The 24,689-nt window shown below is 39.3% G+C and overlaps 1 protein-coding gene across 1 annotated transcript in view; it reads right to left on the bottom strand.

The window, feature by feature from the left end:
* Positions 1 to 24,689, bottom strand: part of tex264a (testis expressed 264, ER-phagy receptor a) — an 84,099-nt gene that overhangs the window by 4,179 nt on the left and 55,231 nt on the right. Inside the window, exon 3 of the mRNA XM_034223812.1 lies at positions 10,253 to 10,424. Within this exon, the coding sequence (XP_034079703.1) occupies positions 10,253 to 10,424 (172 nt within the window). The remainder of the gene's footprint in view (positions 1 to 10,252; positions 10,425 to 24,689) is intronic.

Below are 24,689 nucleotides of genomic sequence, written 5' to 3'. Positions count from 1 at the left end.
TAGCGCGTAAAACAAGCTACTCACGAGCGGAAAATGTGCTTTTACACGCGCATAAAATGACCCTCGTGCGCAGATTAAACCCCCGCGAGCGGCTCTGAGACAGCCCTCTTGCTCGCTCGCGGGAGTATCAGCCTCGCGGAGTCTGTCTACGCGCGCGTGAAAAGTTTCTGACACTTTGGGGCGGAGCCACTGGACTTTGATTGACAGCTGCCAGGAAACCCGGAGTTGCCAGGTTTGACAAATGCCTGAACTACCAAGAGCCGAGGAGTGACGGCAGCAAAATCAGTTGGACGAGATTGAATGGTAAAGTTGTCCATAAAAAACTATTATATTCGTAAAGTGTACAGCTAAAATATTATATATATATATATATATATATATATATACATATACATATACATATATATATATATATATATACACATATATATATATACATATATATATATATATATATACATATATATATATATAAATTAATTTTATATATATATATATACATATATATATATAATTAATTTTATATAAAACAATATATTTTTGAGTGGGCTGTATCTGTCGAAAATTGCTAGCTACTGTCTGCTGTACACTCTTAGAAGGGATGTGTCAAAAATGACACAACATGTGTTGAATTTCAACACACCTACAGAGTGTGCTCAGGGCCAACACATGTTGTGTTTATTTATGTGTAAATCATTTTTACACACAAAATGTGTTACATGCCCCTAACACACAATGTGCACATTTTACACATTGTGTGTCATAAATGTGTAACCAAGATGAACACACTCATTTGTTATTTCTGCACATTTTGTGTTATATTTCTTTAACCAGAATTAACATTTGATTGTGTTATATCTGCACATTGTGTGTCAATGACGATTACTGGAAGTACCAGGTGGTGGATATGGTTTTTATTCAAAAAATCGAATGCAAGAATACATTCATTGGACATTTATTTACAAGGATTTCATTCACACAATATGTCATTAAGAAAATAATTGTTAACATTTAAAAATATTAATATTTTTCTAATTCATCAAATTTTGACAGAATAGATAATTCATAAAATCACACCTAAAAACCTTATACCTTGGTTAAAACAAACTTAATCTTCAGCAAACTATTGTTGTAAATGACTTTCAGCTGAGGGAATATAGTGATGAGATTCTTCACAAGGACCACCTTTTCAGTGTTGGATGGATAATTAAGGATAAAAATGAATGACAAGTGAGCTATTTATTTTTTATTTTTCAAAAAGTATACAACAGTTCTAGCATACAAATATTACAGATATCGACAGATACAGCCCACTCAAAAATATGTTGTTTTATATAAAATTAATTTATATATATATATATTAGCTGTACACTTAACGAATATAATAGTTTTTTTATGGACAACTTTACCATTATCTCGTCCAACTGATTTTGCTGCCGTCACTCCTAGGCTCTTGGTAGTTCAGGCATTTATCAAACCTGGCAACTCCGGGTTTCCTGGCAGCTGTCAATCAAAGTCCAGTGGCTCCGCCCCAAAGTGCCAGAAACTTTTCACACGCGCGTAGACAGACTCCGCGAGGCTGATACTCCCGCGAGCGAGCAAGAGGGCTGTCTCTCTCGCGAGCGAGCGTAGAGCCGCTCGCGGGCGCAGAGCCACTCGCGCGCGAGGGTCATTTTATGCGCGTGTAAAAGCACATTTTCCGCTCGTGAGTAGCTTGTTTTACGCGTTAGAATATTGACCCAAATCTGACTCCATACTGTCAAACGTAAACATTCAGCCACGTGACTCGCAAACTCTCGCGAGAGTTTTACACAAGACGGATCCTTTCTAGCCATAACCCTGCACCGGGCGCTGACATTGGCGCCCGGTGATCATCAGATTTGACGACGCTGATTGGCTGAAATTATGTTTCAGAGGCATAGTTTACTAGGGGTGTAACGGTACACGTACCGAAATTATTCGGTACGGGCCCTTCGGTTCGGTACACGTGTGTACCGAAGTGTACAGAACAAATATAACGTTAAACGTAAAAAATTGAGAACGTGAACAACTTTTTGGAAGTAATCTCAGGTGCTGCGTCGCAGCATTCAGAGTAACTGGCTCACATTGGATTCAACGCGTCACAGAGCGAGCAAGTCATTTCATCGGACGAGAGGCATACTATGAGAGCTGGTCAGAGGGACGCGTTCAAATTTAGTCAGTAATTTGAGGAACTGTTGAAATGGCGAACGCAGATAAAGTTGAGCTCGAAAATCCTCCAGCATCATTGAAGTCTCCGGTTTGGGAACATTTTGGTTTCGCAGTTACGTACAAGGATGACGGACAAAGACAGGTGGACCGAACCAAAGCTGTTTGTCGGCATTGTTCAACTGCAATTGGTTACGCGGCTGGCATTACATCAAACTTGCACACTCATTTGAAAAGGCATCACCCGAACGTGAATATCACCAGTACCAAAAGAAAAAAGACTGAAGTGCAAACCCAACTCCCGCTAGCATGTAAGCCTCCACCACTCGCAAAAAGTTCAGACCGAACCAAAGCTATTACAAACGCCAAATATCCTTATGTTGCCATGTTAGCAAAGCGCTACCTGGCTGTACCTGCTACCTCTGTCCCTAGCGAGAGGGTGTTCTCCACAGCAGGAGACATTGTTAGTACCAGCAGATCTGCCCTTTCGGCAAGCAACGTGGACAAGTTCATCTTTCTTTAAAAAAACATGAAAATACAATGACAAGCCTAATGTCAAACTGGCTGCTTAGGTACTAGTATAGTACAGTTCAAATACAGATTATTTAATTTCATCGAAATGCTGCATCTTAATGTTTATTTTATTATATTTTGTATTTATTTGAGTGAATACATTATTCACAGTTTAATAATAATTTAAAAAAACCCAAAAATATTTTATGTTTTGTGCTAATTTTTTCTGCTCTACCGAAAACGTACCGAACCGAGCCGTGACCTAAAAACCGAGTTACGTACCGAACCGAAATGTTTGTGAACCGTTACACCCCTATAGTTTACAGATGGGGGGTTGAGACGCACAGGCTGCAGTGGAGACGCTGCGCACAGATTGACAGCTGGAACACAAACCACCAAATACAAAAAAATAATTCAGATCCAGTCGTCATGACTCCACTCCGGAGGGATCCCCCGATAATTTCTTACAGTTTCTCATCATGGGGGGTCTCCTGTCCCCGACACAAATACACTGACACACTGCCTGAGGAAGGTTATGTGTATTTTTTTTGTCATTAACTTTTTTCGGACCACTTATTTATTTATTTTGCTGACGATCCGACCTCCATGCTGCTACTCTGGTTCAAACTGCATCCACCAAACAATGTGATTTGTCTCCACCTTCCCAAAAGAACAAAAATCTGACTCGGTGTGAAATGTCGTTTTTAGCTGTTCTATCGTCATTTCCTGCGATCTTCTTCATGCAGTCAGTCAAAATGAATATTAATATGGGCCGTTTCTTTGACTACTTATAGGCAAATATGGGCGTTACGTGAACAGTGGCGGAGCTGGGGGGTGGCTGGGAGTGGCCGAGGCCACCCCCAGCTGAATCCTGGCCACCCTATTGGCCACTCCAAACACCCTCACCACGGGGGCCAAACAATTTTAGAACATTAAGAAAAAAATGTTTAGTAACCTTTCATCATTCATTAAGAATTAACATTAATAGAACGTTATATTGATAATGTACTCACTAAACTTACAATTCATTTAACTTATTTTCTTCCAAAAGTTAATTATCCAAAGCCTCTGAACACCCCCCTCTATTTACATGTAATGGTTTGGTCCTGCCTCCAAACGCGGTGCAGTACCGCCGGCACTTTCTAGCAGAGAGTGAGAGCATGTTAGGAGCTGTTAGGACTTTGTTAGTCTCAGCGACTAACAAAGTCAGGCTTTCAAAAGAGAAAAGAAAGGAGAGAAAGAAAAGAGAGAGGGACTAAAGGGCGACAGTATGTCACCCAGTTTTTCAAAGAAAAGGTGGGTGTGGTCTATGAGTGGTGGAAATGTGTCTGTTAGCTACACGTAGTCCATTGTAAATAATAATTGTTATGTTTTTTTTTTTTAGTAAGCTGACATTAAGTACTGTTAATATCTATATACAGGTTTTTAATTTCACTCCTCTTTTAGCTGACATTTAGTAAATGCAGGTACATTTTTAGCAGCTATTCATACTAAATCAGTTGTCCCTCCCCCTGGTGCCAGGACCAACAGATCCATCTCTAGGCTCAGCAGCCCTGTCCCCCCATAAGTGTTATATTTTCACAGCTCAGTGTCAGTAAATATTGTGCAGTTAGTATTGGACTACAAGATAGATACAAGCCTGTACAGGTAGAGTTATTTAAAGCATAAATGAGTCGGTTGGGTTCTGGAGGTGTGGTTACAGCAATTGTGCTTGGTTGGCGTGGCCTGGGCCTGGTGGTGGGGCCCAATGTGATATATTTCCATGGGGCCCAAAATCCCTGGCGTGTATGGCCAGAGGGCAGGACCTATAACACATTTACTACCCAATAGCATTGTGAGGCTGAACAAAAGGACCTTTTTGACTATGTAAATGTAGTCTTTTAAAAAAACAAAAACATTTACTGACTTTTTTAGGATAGCTTCAAGTAATGTTGTAAAATTACAACCGGGGGCCTTACAGGGTTAAGGGCTATTTTGTATTGTTATTTACTTTAAGATGTTTATTCTTAACCAATAATTTAATTTAAAAACTCTTATTTTAATGATGTGTGTGTGTCTCTGTATTCCTGATGATACACTGAGAGAATGAGCTCATAGGGCTGCTGATCACCATAAGCTAAACAGTCTGTATATTGCATTACATTTGTATAATGTAAGCTTCGTTGATACTTTGCCTGCGGGAATACGGAAAAAATAGTTGGATATACTGAATATTGCGCCGCATTTCGAGTTGATTGTGATTTACAAAAGGGAAACCGCACGTTCTATGCCGGTACGCAGTGTTTTATAAATCGGAAAATGTCTGAGCGTATTTATTTGCTTTGTCCTACGTAAGCAACCTTCCCACGTGAATCCTACGCAAGGCTTTATAAATGAGGCCCCTGAGCTCCTCTATAACCCAAAGCATTCATTTGGTTGCATCTTAGAATGTATTTAATGTATTATCTTAATAGTTATAGATAATTGTATTTCACTGTACAATATTTAACCTTATCTCTGTTACATTGCACTATTTTTTAATACATTTTGTGTCTTATGTCCTATAAATAATATGTTGCATTGTTGGAGGAACTCGGGATCTAAGATTTCCATTGCCATAACTTGCCATGCTTTGAGAGTCTTTGATAAAGCGCTATAATAAATATAAGGATTATTATTATAACCACACTGTAGCTACTGTGCACATGATGATAAAACCCCTTGAAACCTCAAGCACAAAACAAAATGCCAAAACGTGCTCTGCAAACAAAATTATTTTATTCAATTTATGACTCTTACTCTATCGCTTTGATAACCTTGCCCCTCTGCTTATTGTATAATGTACTGGCGCTTTTTATATTTGTGAAGGAATATATCTAATTTGGTTAAAAATGAAAAGCCTAGATATAAAATCTCTTCAACCAATAACATCTGACACGAGATTACTTGACCATCCCAAAGGACACCAACACACTATTGTCCGAGCTATTTCTCCTGCTGCTGTCACACTAGAAATAAATCTCATCCACACATCAAAGTGTGTTTGCAGAGAGTCTCCGGGCTCCTCCATGAAATCAGTCTTTCCTTTTCATTCATTGGAGGCTCAACATCACTTAGCAATCTAATTATCACATCCAGCAGATCTGATCCTGTCTGCAGTAAAGACAATCATATATGGGAAGTCCATTTAGTTTATTTATAATATCTATTCATACAGTAGGCCTGTTGATTAGCTGGCAGGTTCAAACAAAACCAGGAGGGATAGTCTTCAGGGGAACAGGTCTGGTGTGAATGTGATGTCATTGAGAAGTTTAGTTGCAGTAAAAGGACTCTTCCAGAGGGACTCTTTTTGCAATACAAGGGAAATTATGTGAAATAATGGGCCTATTTAGGGTAATCGGGTGGACAGCCCCCCAAGGAAGAGCCTCAACATGCTGGACAACTTCCCCCCGCCTCTGCAACAGAAAGTCCTGAAATTGGTACCCTGGTTGAAGCCAGCTGTGCCTCTGAAAGTCTTTTGGATAACATTTGCCTAAATGAGCTGCTAAATTGGGCCCATTGGGATTATTAGCAGAGAATCAAGGTCTTGTTCTTCCAACTGTTTGGAAGAGAGGTAATTAAAAACAGATAGGGCTGAGGCATGCTGAGCATAAGGGGCATCAGAGCCTGAGAGGATGGGGAGGGAAGCGCTACAGTAAAATGTTTACATTTTAAACACAAGTGAAGAGGTAGAAGGATCGTCTTGTTTACAGATTAGAGCTGGAAGGAAGGAGAATTTAAGAATAATCATAAAAGTATTGCAAATATATGTGTTACTATTGTTGTTATAGTAAACATTTGTTTCAGTCTAAATGTGGCAGAGATATGCGCACATCCTGATTAACAGTTGGTGGCACTATTTCTCCAGTTGGATGCCATTGAATCAAATGAATTGAAAGAGCAAAAGTCAAAACTCAAACAGAGCGAATCAATGTGGAAAACATGATATAAATTCGGCATCTATGTTTGTTTCATGTATTCATTTGAAAAACATTATGGTATCTCCCAAAAATGACATTGGTGTTAGATATTACCTTCTCTTTTGACCAAACAAACGCAATTTACTCAAAATTAAATAAAGGAATGCTTCTTAATCTGGCAGAGCTGGCGTAATTGAGCCGGCGCCCCCTCTATCACTTTGGACCAGTCATAATCTCATCAAAATCAGTGGTGTTAGTTCGTCCCCTCTAGATATTATTATTTGATAATAATTGCGAAGGAATAGTTGATAGCTCAAACGGCGAGGTCGTGGGCTCAAGGAGAATAAACAATTTATGACATTTTACTGTACTGTGAAATTATTCAAAGCAACTAGCTATGGTTTTTCCGATATTCACAAAAGTTGCTATATACATAATTCAAATGATTGTGAACATATTTAAAATTGGCTTTCATTAGCCCCACCCATCTGGAAGTTGGCTATTATGAATATTGTGCGATTGTCTTGTGTTTTTAAAGTTCTTTCACAGGCCACACCTCTCTCACCGTTATTCAGATTGACTTGGAATTTGACCCACATACTGTATCCAGCTGAATGTGCTCTACAAAAAAGGCACCGCAGGGCCCCGCCCATCTGCAAGTCGGGTATCTTGAATAATGTGTGTTAACACGCGTTTCCTGTATTTTCAGTGAACTTGTACTAACCTTCCTAGAACGTACTTCTGTCATGGAATATTCAAAAGCTTAAACGGCCCCACCGTTCTCAACGTTAATCCGATTTACTTGAAATGTGTCACACATATCCAGCTGAATGTGCCCACAAGGCCTCTTCTTCCTGGAAGTCTTCCATTGTGAATAATTTTGAGTTATTGAGTTACTTCCTGTATTTTTAATGATCTTTTAGAAACCCATCATAGAAAAAATTAAAAGTTTGGAAGGGATAACTGCATGTCAAATATGATGCAATAGCAGCATGAGGACGTCATAGGTCAAGGCAGAACACACAATTTGATTTATATGTGTTGACTAAACATTATTTGATCTTCTCCAATTTCACAGGCTTGATGAAAGGCCAGCCATGAGGTCATCCAGGCAGTGATGTGGAGCTTTATTCGTAGCGTCGACTTGAGGCGAAAAGTATAGCGCCACGGCAACTGGTGCATGTGCCGCCGAGCACAGGGGGGCGAGGGCCCGTTCAACGCTGCGTCAATAGTCAATAGGGTTAAGGCATGTTGCATCAACTTTAACCTAATGGCCAATTCTGGTGGTTATACTTCTAACGTTAGATCAATCACTTTAATAGAGCATTATAACCCGATGCTGTGACATTATACGGTGTTTTAAAACTAATCACAATTGGCCTATCTACAACTACCCGTATAAAATGCGTTGTTTAACAAGCCTGCCATATTTTGTAAGGTTGTAACTCAAATGGCTGCAATAAGTCCCCTGTGGTTTTCTTTGGTAAAGGATCATTAATCCGTGTGGAACTTGAATAAAAATGAAGCCCACTGGCCCATTTTACACTGAGGCTGGTTTGTGTCCTTAAAAGATTAATAAGCTTCTCGCAGCACAAACAGTGGCTGCTGTGATCACCAGATTATCATAAAAGTTTCCTCATTTTGTTTGGGTATATACTTGCTCTCAGTGTGCTGTGACGGTAGAAACAGGACAAATACTCAGGCACAGGCAGAGTTTATGAACAAGACGGTATATAATGTGGACAGTGGAGCAGAAGGATAAAAAGTCAAAGGCAATCTCACAGTTGACGGAGCTGGATTTCCTCCGCTGGCTTGTCAGACAAAGCTCAGAAACACCGATTGATCTGTCTCTTGTTACCTCAGCTGTGTCGGGGAACAGAAACAAAAACACAGGTTCTCCATTTTTGGAGGTGGCTATTGAGGCCTAAATATGATGTAATGCACAAACACAGAACCAGATAACACACAGGTTTACCAGCCATGACGTAGGAACACTGCACACATTCATACAGCCTCACACCTGCTTTCACAAAGTATACCCCACCTGACTCTGCAAAAGCTGAAAATGCACACCTCAACAAGAAACAAGAGTTTCAGACATTTAACACAACTTTCTAAAGCAACAGACAAGAGTTTACATCTGTTGTTTACAAGTTGGTACCACAAACACAACAGACAGTACAGCTATATAAAGGTTGGTAAAAGTAAAAACTCTATTCTATGTAGCTCTATTCACACACTAGCGTCTTCTCAGCTCTTTTTTGACAATAAAGGGGCTTTTTAAAAGTTTCCCAGGTTACTTTACACGGAGCCTAAAGCTGTTTAACTAAGACTCCTGATTTGTGCTTTTACCACTATTCGTTCCAACGTGATAAACAGGAAATTGGCTTTCATGATGATTTTGTAATACTCTAGTAAATGCCTTTAGTTTAAACCATCAGGGGATCTTTTTCAGGATATTAATTTTGCCTGACACAGTGAGAGGAAAACCTTTAGCTATCACACCAAAACTCCCTTCAAGAGCTCGAAGGAAGTCAAACCGTAGATACAAACGTTCCCCTTTAGGCCTGTCAGACTATTACCCCCGAACCATCGGATTTGGCCTGTTATGATGTTCCTCAGTTATACCCTGAATGCCAAGATTAGGGATGCATTAAGGGAGGTGAAAAATCCTTACCTGATTGTGTGTGAAATACGCTTTAATCAAAAGATTGTAAAACATGAAGACAAGACCTAAATCACCATAGTTAAATGTTTTTCAAGTACTTCAGTTTTTCTCACTAACCTTCTCATTTGGTATAAAAGCAAACCATAATGGAAACGTTCCCTTGGTCTTGAAATGCTGACAAAGTAATTTAAAGATGTGAAACGCCTCGACTCTGGGTTCAAGAGAGAAAAGAGAAAAGAAAATCACTGGAACCAAAGCTGACAACTGTGCCATTTCTGTCTGAAAAATAGCCTTGTTCATTTCAGGCAACACAAAAAGATCTGCTTCAACCTGATCTAAACATGCTAAAGACAGGCAAACATTTACAGACCATATAAGACCTTCTTCCATAACACATAAGCTGTGTTTACGAGGGAAGTTAAAACGGGAACCTGACCCAAGTGTACTGCACGATATAAATCCACTCACCTCCACCCACTCTGTCCCTTCGCACCAACAGCATTTACTTTCTCTCCTGATTTGTACAATGACAAAGTCAATACCGCCATGCGTCCAGCCTACAGGTGCAGCGGGTTTGAAAGAGTGATAGCAGCAGAGAAGACATTGCGCTTGAAGACACATACTTGTAGTGACAGAACAATTACAGAGTCTCCTATATCACATGTCCTCAGTGATCAGGGGCAGGAGGGGAGTCACTGGGATGTCACACAAAATTAAAGCTGTCACATATGTCCTCTTTGTTTGCTTCTCACTGACACAAGCTGTAGCATCAACGGAGTGGAAACCTCTGTTTCTATCAACACGCTTCAATGGACTGCAATTAGATGGCAAAATACAAATTATAACTTTTGTTTCAGTAAAATAAAATGATCTTGTTTGGTAAAGTTTACCGTCTGCTGCAGTGAATTCTTTCCTTACTAAAGGAAAACATTAACAAAATGATTACCTGTGATGTCAGTTCCTCTGTCTTCATCAGAGTCCTCTTCTTTAACATCTGCTTTAACCTCCTCCTTCATCTCTGGAACAAAGAAGTCTGTCTGGCGGGACAGTGGGACCATGTAGTTGATGACATCTGAGCCACAGATCTCTATAGTTGGGAATGCACACAGCTTCCTCTCCTGTGGAAGAAAAGGACACAAAATGGAAAATGAGATGTATAATGTTGGGGAAAATACTGAATCTTCTTCAACGTAGCACATGATAACAACGGCCCTGCGTAGCTGTGTACGTAACAGGATGTATGATTACCTAGAAGAGCGTCAGGACACACTGTTTTAGGCATATGATAGCTATGTGACAACGATTAACATGATGATTCAGCCTCTATGGAGATAGACATATGACTGTCATGTGTATTGCTTATGCAGGCTTAGCTAATCTGAACTAAACATTGAATACTGATTTGAACCGGTATTCTGCATCTTGTGACTGTAACACCCTCTCTTGTATATAAGCATGTCAAGGACACTATTTGGGGAACTATTTGTCACACGCAACCTATGTGTGTGATGATAATAAATACATGTATCCTGATATTGAAGACCAAGCTGGTGACGAGTGATATTTTCTTAACATATAACAAGAGACATTGTGGCTTATTTTGTCTTCATTCGTGCACATACGCACATCCCTGAAGGAAATTGAAGTAAATGGAAGTTATCACACCACAGCTTTACTTTGACAGGTCTCTCTAATTGAGGTTTTAAGCGCTCATAATCACAATATGCTGAAATTAGACAAGCATGTGAAATATTATACTGCGACTAGCGTTCAGTTATAAAAAGCAGAATGGCCTGATCAGTCAGGTAGATTTTGTTCTGCTCGATCAAATGCTTCCCAAGATGTGGCTTATGAAAAGATCGACAGCAAAGATAATTGTGATGTTGTACGATAGGCACAACACTTCCGACAAGCAGAAAATATCAGACATATGCAGGTTGAAGATGTCTTCACTTTGCTGACATAACACTATGTCTGTGGCACATTAATATGAATATGTTCATCCATGCGAGTCCATTCAAGTTGCATTATCATTTACATCAACATGTCTACATTTGCACCGTCCTGTGGTGTGTGTGTAGAGAGTAGAGGGGTAATACATATTATAAAATGTCTTCTCTAGAGGACATTTGCCTTGCTTAGTTTGACTTTAACAGAGTTCTCAAAGGATTGCAGAGGATCGCTCTCCATAGGGCCGTCAGAGTCCCGCAGCACAAGGCTGAGCTGTGATCGGTCGCTAAGTGACACATGAATGTTTTAGTAAGACATACGACGCAGGAAGACATGACCAAAAAGACTGTAGATCTCTCCTAAGCAGTGCAAGATCCTTAAAATCAGCCTAGCTTTACTGTAGTATGTTTCAATCTGAAATGTGATAATATGTTTGCAACATAGCCAATTCACAAAATGGTTACTCCTCCTGAATAAAAGATGATATAACAGCATACGTTTCCATTCATTAGTGCTGTTCCTCTTATATCCAAACTCTTCAACACATCAAACTATGTGGAGAGCGGTCGTGCGTTAATCCTATCAAATGTCTTCAACTATCAACAAATGCATCTTCGGCTACAGCTGTAGATATGTATTCAGATGTAACACTTGTAGCAATAACGCAAACTTAAATGACTATTTGAAGTTGTACTAAACATTCTACTTACAGACTATGCTGTACAAGTATCAGTAAAATGTAGCTAAACCAACAAATATTAAAAATCAAATCATGCAGAATATTGCCTCAATAATGCTATTAAGTTATAAAAAACACATTATCATCAATTCATTAGAAGTGTTTTCATTTATCTGCTGCCAAGGGTAGGCCATTTGGTAAACTAGTAAGTAGTAACCAACAACAGATCACGATATGTGTTTAAGGAGCTTTAAAAAAGTTGGATCAGAACTAATTAAATAAATCTACTTAATTAGAAAGACCTCAGGTCCAAAATGTTCATTTGAATCTGTCAGGCATCAAGTGACCATTTATTGAAACTAAAGTGCTTTCTTTTGAGAAGCAGATTTCTCTAAATCTCCACTCTCGTTTGAAGACACTATTTTTAATGAATATGTGCTTAATGAAAAGACGTTAAGTTTAATTACAATTTTTCTATTGGATAAATGCCTTTTTTTGTTCTCTTAGTTCAGGATGTCTTGTGGTTTTTCATAGGTACTTTCCCACATAGACACATTCATGGAGAGATCACACCCTACAACACGATATAACTTGCTTTATTGGAATTGTTATGCTCTCACTAGTCTGCCTCTCGCTGCATGAACATCCTCAGAATTACATGAAAGCCTCGTCTCTGAACGAAAATGAATGCACAGGGTTGCAATGTTGCCATGGTTGTGTGACAAATATGGCTTTTCTGGGCAATTCAAAGAGGGCAAGAGACATGTTGGATGGTCCCACACCAGTCACCTGACTCATTTTCCTATGGGTCAGGGTGATCTCGGCAGATTTATTGGTTTTAATCTAATCTTCTTCAAAATAAGAGTGAAGGAGCTGGTATGAATCACCTGGCTCCGACGCCCTGGGGCTGCTATGCAAATGAGTTCCCATCTCCTTGAACCTGCTACGATAATGAGCAGAGAAATGTAGACAAAGACAGTTCACGATACTGTAGGCGCGCACACACACACGTGTCTCCATGGGATACTGTCACAGATGAGGGAAAGAAACAGCATGTGAGAAAGATGTGTACTAATATATGTGTGCATTTCTGACAGACACACTTACCTTGTTAAAATAGAACTTGTTCATAATTATCATATTTTTTTCCGTTAACTCTTGAGGACTGCAGTTTCCTCCCAGAGACTACATCAGGTGATTTGACTGATTAACACACCATTACCATGAAACCCCCTCATATCCTCTTTGGTAGAAGTGAGACCCTGAATATTTTCACCACTATTTGACAGTTCGAGTCCTCACTCTGCTGCATGTGTGGATTCTTGCCTTGAGCACAGGAAATTAAACATTTTTCTTCCAACTCCAAATAGGTTGTCACAGCCAAAATTAATTAGTGCTGACATTTCGACATTCTTGTGGCATGTGAAGCGGAGCAGGCAATGACACATTTTTAGTAGATTAGTTAACAATCATTTCAGTGAAATTGAATTTTATGTTTAAATAAAACGGATGAACTTTGATGAGGTTTGATAAAATGTATAGTTCTAGTCCTGCCACATTGTTGTTTACATTCCTGCCAGGAACTAAAACATTGTGAATTGTTTGGGGGAAATGTTCTTACTTTAGTGATTTGCGATTATTTTTCTCTATATTTGTATATATTTTACTTTTACTTAATTATGTTACATGATTTTATTTCTTCTTGCAGCATTTGTATGGATCATTGTTGGAGAAGCCTGGCCAGGAACTACACTGCAGCTGTTCTGAATATCACAATAAAGACTTAAAACATTTAAATCTTGAGGCTACTTGTGTGCATTGCATATCAATTAATATATAGATGGTTGAGAGTGGGTATTTTTTCCTAAGGAAGATAGCATTTGTTCTCACTTTAAATAAACATGTTTGATGTGTGTGTTTATCTCAAACCTCTAACATATATCTATACTGGTCAACAGTTTTACATTCACAGTCCTTACAGCATGATGGCTGACAAGAGCTGTAGAGATATTTTTATGTTTTAACAAATCTCATCATCACCGTTTAACTCTCTCCTCACGGAGGTGTTTATTAAAAAGGTTTCCCACCCTGCAGGTATTGTTCCTGTTTAATCCGTGAATATACATTTCATTTCCACTTTCTATTGATATACAGAGTGTTGCCCTTTGATGTATTTCAAAGAACTCTGACTCAACATGTGCATATCAAGTTTCTTTCTTATCACTCCCCTCTGTTGTTAGCATAAGATGTTTCATTAAATAAGGTAAAGTATCAAAATGATCAAAAACCCTTTTCATATACAGCAAACTGCCACAAAATAATAAAACTAATTAAGATTAGCTTTGTTTCCTGTATCAGCCAACATTTGTATAAATTACAAACAGAAATAGAGGTACATTTTGATACAACAATAAACAATGATAAGCAGGTCTTATCTTTGATACATGAGTTGCTTTGACCAGTAGTCTATATTTCCTCTCAGATGGGACATGAATAAATAAATAGCAAATAGATTAACTGTCCTATCATAATCCAAACCCGCTCCTGGCTCGAATGTCTAATTGTACGACAAGCAAGATGTTCAATCTATCCCTGTGACCTTTTTGGGATGAAACCTCCATGTGTGCTGTCTAATTGGGTGCCATCTATTTCCCTATAGCCTATCATGGAGTCAACACACATTCACTTGACCTAAAATGTGCTTTCCTGCAGGATACAGAGGAAGATGAGAGCGAAACCGTTTGAAAACAAGTCAGCTGTCCGTCCCTGCCACCTCTGAGCACACTTGTTCTCTCATCAATGATTCATCATCCCGGGCAGTTAACCAGCAAGTGAACAACTGGCTAGTAGCAGCACTATTACACCAATGTTACAACCTTATACTGTAGTTGTTTTACAAAATGGGTCACTTTCAGTCCTTTTATTTGCACTATGTTATGTGATCTCTTTCTTACGGTGGCTGAGAAGTGCAAACGAGAATTACAAAGTGTGAAACACTTTTACAAGAACTGAGACAAATGTACAAGTCCAGAAACACTTTAACACACACACACCTTATTAATAGTTTTATGAAGGAGATGTCCGGTCCGGTGTGTGTGTGACACTGGCATTTGTTTTCGGAAGATATTATGATAGTGTCGTCCGTTTCGGTACTGCGGTCAACTCAGCCGTCTCTCGCGTTGGCTTGGTCAAATCAGCAGCTCTTTTGAGTGCGCGGTTAATCGCGCCTTTACGGTAATCGGCGAGAAGCGGCACTGACGCTAGTGCAAGAGTAAAATAATGCATGTTTTTTCTGCTTTGTTTGCGATACAAATCATTTGTACCATAAGTTCTTAATAAAACTGACACTGTACTCAGTGCTAGTTTGACTGCTACCAACAATCAAATGAAGTACTTTTAGTGAGGCGTGTGGCGCAGTGGGTTAGTGCGTTGATATTCGGATCAGGGTAGCACACGTTCAAACCGTTCAAACCGTTCAAACCCCACTGCAGTCAGCATGTCGTTGTGTCCCTGAGACACTTCACCCCAAAACTGCTCCTGTGGGGATTGTCCACAGTATTGATGAGTATGTGAGTCGCTTTGGATAAAAGCATCTAACAAGTAACATGTAATGTAATGTGTACTTTTTGGGTAATACTCTCTCAAAGTCCCACCTGAGAACAAAATCATGCCACTTCTGCTATATTTGATGAGGGATAAAAGGATTTTTAGCCACAAGTTCTTAATAAAATTGGTACTGTTGGACTCAGTACTTGTTAGTACTTTTACTGTGTACTTTTTGATTAATACTTGGTCAAACTCCCGTCCTGAGGACACTAATTAATGTATTGTACTCTATGAACTATGAATTATTGTACTCAGGACAGGAGTTTAACCGAGTATTACTCAAAAAGTACGGAGTAAAAGTACTTGATTGTACTTGTGGGAGTAGTCGAAGTAGTACGGAGTCCAACAGTACCAATTTAATGTAGAACTTATTGCAAAAAATCCAGGAGGGCAGTTTGACTGAAAAAGTACACATTAAAAGTACTTCATTTTATTATTGGGAGCAGTCAAACTAGTACTGAGTCCAACAGTGTCAGTTTTATTAAGAACTTATGGTTGTAATATCAAGCATAATAGGTGGGTAGGAACCTTTATGATGTAACGGTTGCCCATCAGTGATTAATAAAAGAGAGCAAGTCAACCTACACGTTGGTCCTTTCCTATACAAGAGCCTCTATATAAGTTATATTGAACACATATAACAATAGAAAAACACATTTTTATCGCAAATATAGCACAAAATATAGCCCGTAAAGGCGCGATTAACCGCGCACTCAAAAATGAAGAGCTACTGATTTGACCAAGCAAACGCGAGAGACGGCTGAGTTGACCGCAGTGTTTTCTGGTGCACTCCGACAGCACTGAGCACTACACCGAGATTAAGATTAAAACACATTTATTTCATTTGGGAACACACACATATACCTATGGAGTTGGTCAGATGTGTGTAAATTACTGTTCATGGTCATTTGAAAACAAATGCCGGTGTTGGACACACAGAGTGGAGCTGAGCAGAGCACAATCACAGACGTCATGCGCCTTTAAAACGAGTAATAGGGGGACTATTCGGGCAGTTCCATGTGTGTAGAGGTGTGTGTGGTTAAAACGAAGCAGCCTGCAGTCGCTCTTTAGCTGTTCTAATGAAGGCAAACACAGCGAAGGCTGTGTGTAAAAGGCACAGCCCCACTTCCTACTTGGCGAAACGGTTCTCGTGTGCACGAGAAAGTATATCGTGATGAGCAAAATCGTGTCACTTGGCCCAGGTGGTTTCCACAGAACAGACAAAACATGTTTAACGACCATAAACACACTCGTACCGTCCATAGGTATACGCCAAAATAAACTTTATTTTGTGTCAATCACTTGTACGTCACTTCTGGTATGATGGACATTCCCTTTCCGGATTGATTCTCTAGTTTGTTAAAGTGTTTCGGGAAATGTTAAAATGTTTCGAGACTTGTACATTTGTCTCAGTTCTTGTAAAAGTGTTTTGTATAAAATGTAAATTTGTCTCTAGCTTTGTAAAAGTGTTTCACATCTTGTTAATTAGTTTTTGTTAATGTTAAATAGTTTTTTTTTTGGTAAAAATGTTTTGCTAATATAATTTTGTTTTATAAAATGTCAATTTGTCTCAAGCTTTGTTAAAGTGTTTCACACTTTGTAATTGTCGTTTGCACTTCTCAGCCACCGTACTTTCTTAATAATGAATTACCTTGCAGTACTGAAGTGTTTTGTCTTTAAAACATGTCACAACGAAATTGGTGGAGAATAAGTGATTGATGGAGTAATGTGATCCCATTATTATACAAATAAATCAGCCATTTTATTTGATTATGCAAATCACGCAGCTCTTTATTTGAAAAAGAACATTCCAAACATTAAAAAAAAAAACTGGAAATGATGTAATTTTTTTTTAATGATGTGCAATCAAGTACTGAAAAGGTACACAGGTTTTAGATTAAACCAAATAATCACACTCATGAGTTCATGACTATACGTGGCTACAGCCTTTCAGGATGGGAAAGCATCCTATTTAAAAATCAGAGAGTGTAGAGTTCAGTTTGTACGTTTTGTTGGTTAAACCGTGACTCTAACCACCACTTGGTTTTGTCACAATAAGACAAAAATAGATTTTACTGCTGTATTTTTATAATTGGATTTATTTTCTTGTAAGTTTACAGGTTTTGTAAGACCTCTTTGCACTTCAATGAGCAGCAAGTTTTGCATTAATATAGGTATTGGGTATTCCAATTCAGAACGCCGCTGCTCGAGTCCTCACTAACACTGAGAAAGTGGATCACATCACTCCTGTTCTGAAGTCTTTACACTGGCTTCCTGTGTGTCAAAGAATAGATTTCAAAATACTGCTGCTGGTTTATAAAGCACTGAATGGTTTAGGCCCAAAATACATTTCTGACCTCCTGCTAAATTATGAACCATCCAGATCTCTCAGGTCTTCAGGGACTGGTCAGCTTTCTGTCCCCAGAGTCAGAACTAAACATGGAGAAGCAGCGTTCAGTTATTATGCTCCAAATATCTGGAACAAACTCCCAGAAACCTGCAGGTAAATGGTAAATGGACTGTACTTATATAGCGCTTTATCCAGTCTTTACGACCCCTCAAAGCGCTTTACATACTACATGTCATTCACCCATTCACACCCATTCATACAGAGCAGTACCACTTGCTCTAGGACCTAACATTCACACACATTCACACACCGTTGGCCATGCCATCGGGAGCAACTCAGGGTTAAGTATCTTGCCCAAGGATACATCGACATGTTGACTGCACGGGCTGGGATCAAACCCACAACCTTCTGGTTGAAAGACGACCGCACTCCCTCGCAGCCACAGTCGCCCCTAAAAGTCCGCCCTAAAGGTCCGCTGCTACTCTTACTACTTTAAATCCAGGCTGAAGACTTTTCTTTTTGTCGCTGCTTTTAATTGAACTATTCATATCTTAGACTGCACTGTAACTTTTATCCATGTACTTTTTCTTTTAATGTTTCTTTTATTATCTTTTCTTTTTAATGACTGATTTTAAATGCCATTTTCTTAATCTCTTTCATTTTTTGTAAAGCACTTTGAATTGCCTTGTGTTGGAAAGTGCTATATAAATAAACTTGCCTTGCCTTGCCTTGGGTAGAAACGTATTTTCTCCCACGTTACGTTTGTTATGAACGTATCTCAAATACGTTTATTTTCTACATATCTTCTAGAAACATATCTTCTAGAAATATATTTTCTCCCACGTTCTAGCTAAACGTAATTGAGAATGCAGTTTAGTTCTGTGGGAACGTAATTTTTAGGAGACAAGGTTGGAGAAAGAGGTGTGAACTTAATCAAGTAAGTAAATGTTTAGGAGCAATACAGAACCCGCTGTGAGTCCTTCATAACTCTCAACAGGACTCAGGTAAAGCCTGCAATTCCCTTGACACCCCCGGGTACAACTCTGTAGTTGACCTTTTGCATCAATGGTAGATACAAGCAGTCATTTCTTGCAAAATCAATAAATGTATCACCATCTTACTATTATTACTCACCAATTGGCCTCACAGGAACAGTATGATGGTAACTATAACAATTAAAATTAGCTTTATTATCTTCACAACTCAAAACAATTAATAAACTATACTACTGTACTTTAAAAGATGAATGTTTAAAAATCTGGGATTGAAAAGGACGTGTGTGTGTGTGTGTGTGTGTGTTTGTTTTTGTGTGTGTTTGTAAGGTGAGTTGAGGGAAACAGGAACAGACAGATATAGGGGAGGTTCTCATGGGGCTTTATAGTGTCTTTGACCTCTCTGCCAGCTGTGCACAGAAATACAAATAAGAGGAAAGTAAACATAGATAACAACACCCCTGGAGCTTGATTTACTGCTTCACTTAACTAACCCTGAAACATAAACATAGCCACAGAGAAACTGGGCCATTAAAAGGACAGAAGAACATCTCAATACTGACACTCTACATAGTATTGCAGCTTTTCATATACGAAATCAATCCTATCCTCTGATGAATAACACTGACACAAACAATCTTACACTTCCAGATGTGGCTTGAAAGACATGACATCAAGCGGCCGTTTTCAAAGATATATGCATTAGCTGGGCTCTTTTTGTCTCATCTCCCTACTCTGTTTGTTTTCAGCACAGTGGCTCATCTGGCTGATGGCGTCAGGAGACGGTGGAGAATCCGACTCAAGAGCCCAGCAGTCTCACAAAGTAGAGGAGCGAACCACAGCAAATATCAAAAGGTCTGGCTGGAGATGGACCAAAATAAAAGGGGACATTTTTACCTCAATATGTTGTGTTTTTAGAGTCCAGTGCAGTGTTTGTCTAAGGCACGGATACAACTTAAACAGTGTACACTGAAGGGTTGATGTGATACTAGCATGTATGCCAAATCCTTCTTCTTTAGTCCATTTCTTTCTGCAAGTTATTTGTGTTTCTTATTCCTGAAGAGCAAATATGGATGAAAAGCGGCATTATGTTTATAATATCTCCCGTAACTACGATAATAGGTTTTAAAGAGAGAAAATATGATATCATATATTATCAGTTTAAGATTATGGTGTAATTCGCTGAAAAAAATAGCTTTTTGTTTAACACACTAAAATGTTTTGCATGATTTTTCAACAACCGCCCATAAATAAATCAATAACAGAATTAAATGATCATTACTCATCACACTTTCCAAAACCTGAAGACACTTCATTGAGTAAAAGGCTAATGCTTATTTGTTTTAAATGCACCACCCTGCCATTTCTTTCACTCCCATTAGGTTTATTACTCTCTCCACCAAAATAATACTCAGCTGGACACTTTAGGTCCTGTGGAGTTGTCTAGGAGACGTTACAAGGTATTCCAGGACATTCTGAAACTACAAGACTTCAACACATCTCCTGGGATTCAGTGGACGTTAACAATGAATTTATATGAGGGAACAGGAATATCTAAGGCTGCATTTGAATCCAAAGACAGGGTGGCAGGATGGGATGCTGGATAGAGGTGCTGTTGCATAGGCAGAAGGTCCCAGATTGTTTCTTCATTATGTCCATCAAGTGTCCAGTCAGTGTCCATGAGCAAGGCAGAGAACCACTAATACCTCTTTACTGTTCCTGACCTCTACAGAAGGGGAAGACAAATTATGATTTCCCTACTTCCAACTTAAGCTTCTCCTATCAATTACTTTCCAAAGCAAAGTCAGCAGAGCCAAATTGTAACCAATGAGCCATTGTATCTCGCAGATTAAATTGAAAGCAACTAGTTCATGCTGCTTCTGTACTTCTCACAGTCATTCCTAATGCAGGAAACATTACTTAAAGGTGGGGTAGGTAAGTTTGAGAAACCGGCTCGAGATACACTTTTTGTTATATTCAATGGAATGCTCTTAACATCCCGATAGCAATGAATATCTCAAGTGCTTTAACAATAAATTAAAAAAAAAAGAGTCATCTGTGGAAGCCGTAGCGCTGATAAAAGCACGACCGATCATTTGAGCCGGCCCGGCTAAAGTAACTGGATGGCCTACCTGCCTGTCAGCCTTCCATCTGTGCACAAACTTATCTCGTGCCCTCATTGGTCATGTGCGCGTTCGTGTGTGTTAGAGGAGGGGCTCTGTAAGGAAGAAGCAGATTTCTTCCGGCTGTGTATTTTCAAATTCTAGCGCACTCGAGCTGGTTCCTCCTAAATTACCAACCCCACCTTTAAAGAACAAAATGATCAGGTTAAGGGAAAATACCCACCCCCAAAAATGTACTTCCAACTCAGCGTCACAACATGATAATACCTAAAAAGACTATCTAAGGGTACATTTATCCTTTAAACATCCCTGACTATCATTCAAAGGATCTACTGATCCTGAGACAGAAAAAGGTGTCTTGCCAGCAGAAGGAATCAGTGACAGCACACGTCCTCCTCAGGGGAGATCCAAAAGATATGGAGGAGAAGCGGTGGTGAATAATGAAAGGAACACAGAACCTTCATTCAGCAATGTATTCACAGTGAAAGTCTCAACTCTCATGGATGGACCCTACGAAAAGATTGAAAAAGACCCTGCCCCCCCCAGCTATGACTGTAGGACCCATTATCACAGCGGGTTCAGTACATACAACACACTCATCCATACACACACAGTACATATGGAGTCTGGACACACTCCAACACATTTATTTATAGGTTGATGTTTTCTCACCCTTGTCCCCATGCGCACAAAAAGGAAAATTAATATAATAGCTGGGCGACTTGTGGTGACAATTGGTGACAGTCCCCTGAGTTCTCTCTCTCCCCTAGTCTATTTACTCCCACTGTACTATTTCAGCCACATATTCCACCCTCCTCACACCCACTATAACCTCCTCTTCCCCTTCCTATCTGTCGGAAGAGACAAAAACTCTACTTCACACCTCTGTGGAGCTGTCCAATTCCGACTGTCCCTTATGGTCATACACTTTGCCGGAATCGTGTACTTTCTTTTTGCCCAGCAGTGGAGCTATTTTCTGCATCCTGTCTCAGCAGGCCCGGGCCTCCTCCATCTTGCCTGCATGCCCTGGTGGCTGTGGGTGGAGGTAGTGGAGATCTGAAGACTGAATATGGTATGCTGTGAAGGCTGTGGAGCGTGAGGAGCGGGAGGCAGATGGGTTTGTTGCAACCTCTGCATGCACCCAATAGGCAGAGACACTTGATGAGCTTCAAGTGTAGTGACTGTCAGCAGCGGCTGGGATCTCCAGAGGTCTTCCACAATTGATCTGGTGAGCTGGTGAGAGGTTAGAGGCAATAAGGGTAGCCGGTCTTGCTTTTGTAGATTATAAACCCCCTCCCAACATTTTCTTTCTCTTTTTCATCACCTGGGAGCTTTTGGTCATAAAGCAACAGTAAAACTGTGCAATATATTCTGAACGCTCTGTTCCACTGCTATATTTGGTTCACAAATCTCTGCTGAGCAAGTCATTCTGTCAACACTAAAGAGGACACAAATGTACTACTTTCCCATGCACAAAAGAAACCAGGTTACCGGGAGAAATCAGGTTAACCCGCATTTGCTCCTGTGGGTAATGTCCACAGTATTGACATTTACATGTCTAATATGTGTAATATGTAATTGTAAAGCGCTTTGAGCACCTGTAAAAGCGTTCTAATTAAAAAATGTAATCCATTATTATTATTATTATTATAAAATAAAATGTGTGTCCCACTCTTGACCATATTTCAGCCATCTGCATGGCTCACTGTAATGGCACTATGGATGGTAATGGTAACAAATATCTAATTAATTGCGATTACATTTAGTACAGATATCTTTGTTTTCCAGAAGATCAATCATACAGACTTTGGTCATCCCTTGACGTTTAATGTAGCGCCACCATGAGGTTGACATTTTAGTATTTAGTGAAATGCCTATTAATTTTGTTTTAATATATTGCAGTGAAATTCTGCATTTTTGCAGGCGGTGCACACAAGACTGTATTTAATTATCATACTATTCATTCAGGAGTGAAAACTGACATTTTGTAGATGTTTTTGTATGTCAGTGTATTAAGTGAGCAAAGCAGCACTAGCAGTATTGAGCTGGTTGTTCATTTCACCAGTGACATGAGATGTATACTTTCCCTTTCTGAAGTATTTGTCCTGTAAAACCCACTGTTAAAAAGTAGTCTGAAACTTGGTTAAGAATTTTAAATACCAGGCTTAGCTAACAGGGTTTTCCTAAATCCTCTACCAAGTTTACAGACAATCATTAACATAATGTTTAAGCAATCAGGTTGCTTACAGAAACACAACACTAACTAGTTCCTTGAAAGCATTTTAACACGCTGAGATCCTCCGGAGCTCTGAATGCAGCCTTTGAGGAGGAAACTTAATGCGCCTTTAAGGCCTAGAGTAAACACTCACTGAAAAGCAAACAGAGCCTTTTCAGAGGCTGTGAGATTTCTCTCTGAAATGTGATTCAACATAAAGCACTTGGTCATTAAGAAAACCATTGGAGAGGTTTGCATTAGTCCTGGCCTTTAAAACTTAAAAATGCAGTGAACCATTGCATTGTGGGGAGGATATGGAAATACATGAATATGAATAGTGATTCATTTTAAAACAGGCAGACAGATTCCCTCCTCTAATTGCGATCTTAATCTGGGAGTCTAATGTTAAAGATATTCACATCTCTATTCTAATGAGGTACAATTAGGAGGAGGGGATGTGGACCGTGGCTGTGTGAGACTGGACCATCTATTCTTTTCTGCAGGCTTCTCATGCAAAGAGAAACTTAAAATATATGCCATATAATAAGTCCTCCATTTAGTGTGTCCAAGAAAATATTAGTGAATCATTTCTGACCTGTCAAGGGAGCTTCATTCTGCAGAAGTGGCATTTTGTAAAGTTTAAACAGTAAAGGGAATCTCAAAAAACCGAGGGCTGATCATTAGAAGAGTGTCATCGTTATGGTCACAATCAATTTCAATAGGTTCACCTTGTCTTGAGACATAAGTAAAAGTTACAAAAGGCAGCAGCAGAAGAAAGATATGTCATGCAAACATGGGAAAAGCTGTGAGGAATGTAGCAGTAATGAGTTCTGTCCGGTATTTTGCAAAAATTGACAATTAATTAAATCACAGAGCAGACTTATAACAAAGAACTGTGAGTTAAAGAATAGAAAGGACATAATGGGGGATGAAAATAACTCCTTCCAAACATCAATATTCATAATAAACAGAATTCCTTTGACCAGGTTTCACTTCGTCTATTGTCCTTCATAAAGTCCTAGCCAGACTTGCCTGGTAGTCCTAGAAACGAGCCATCAGGCATTCTGCCACCTCACTATTAATAAACCATGGGTACCCATCTTTGGCATTCACACAGGAAGAGGGCACACACCAGCTCAAAGCACACATGTGGCCATGGTGCACACACATCATTAAATGTGGCAGGAATATAATACAAAGGGACTCTTCAAAACCAATTTTCTCTTTGAATATTATTTTAACTTGGAAGATTTTCACAATATCTACTAGTTTCAATATTTAATTTATGCGACGTTTCTTTCGACAGCGCTATTAGGTCAAATAAAAATGATAGACGTCTTTGCATCTTTTTCTGCCAAACACATTTCTTCTTGATGCAAACTGACATTTTTGGTATCTTTGGTAACTCTGGCTCCAGTGTGCTTGTGCATCATTTAGAATAAAAGTCTGTGGGTTTTGAACAAGACAG

This window comes from Gymnodraco acuticeps, unplaced genomic scaffold (genome assembly GCF_902827175.1).
Source record: "Gymnodraco acuticeps unplaced genomic scaffold, fGymAcu1.1, whole genome shotgun sequence".
In the NCBI taxonomy this organism is placed as follows: Eukaryota; Metazoa; Chordata; class Actinopteri; order Perciformes; family Bathydraconidae; genus Gymnodraco; species Gymnodraco acuticeps.
The sequence above is the reverse complement of the archived record's forward strand: the minus strand, read 5'-3'. Positions and strand labels throughout refer to the sequence as shown.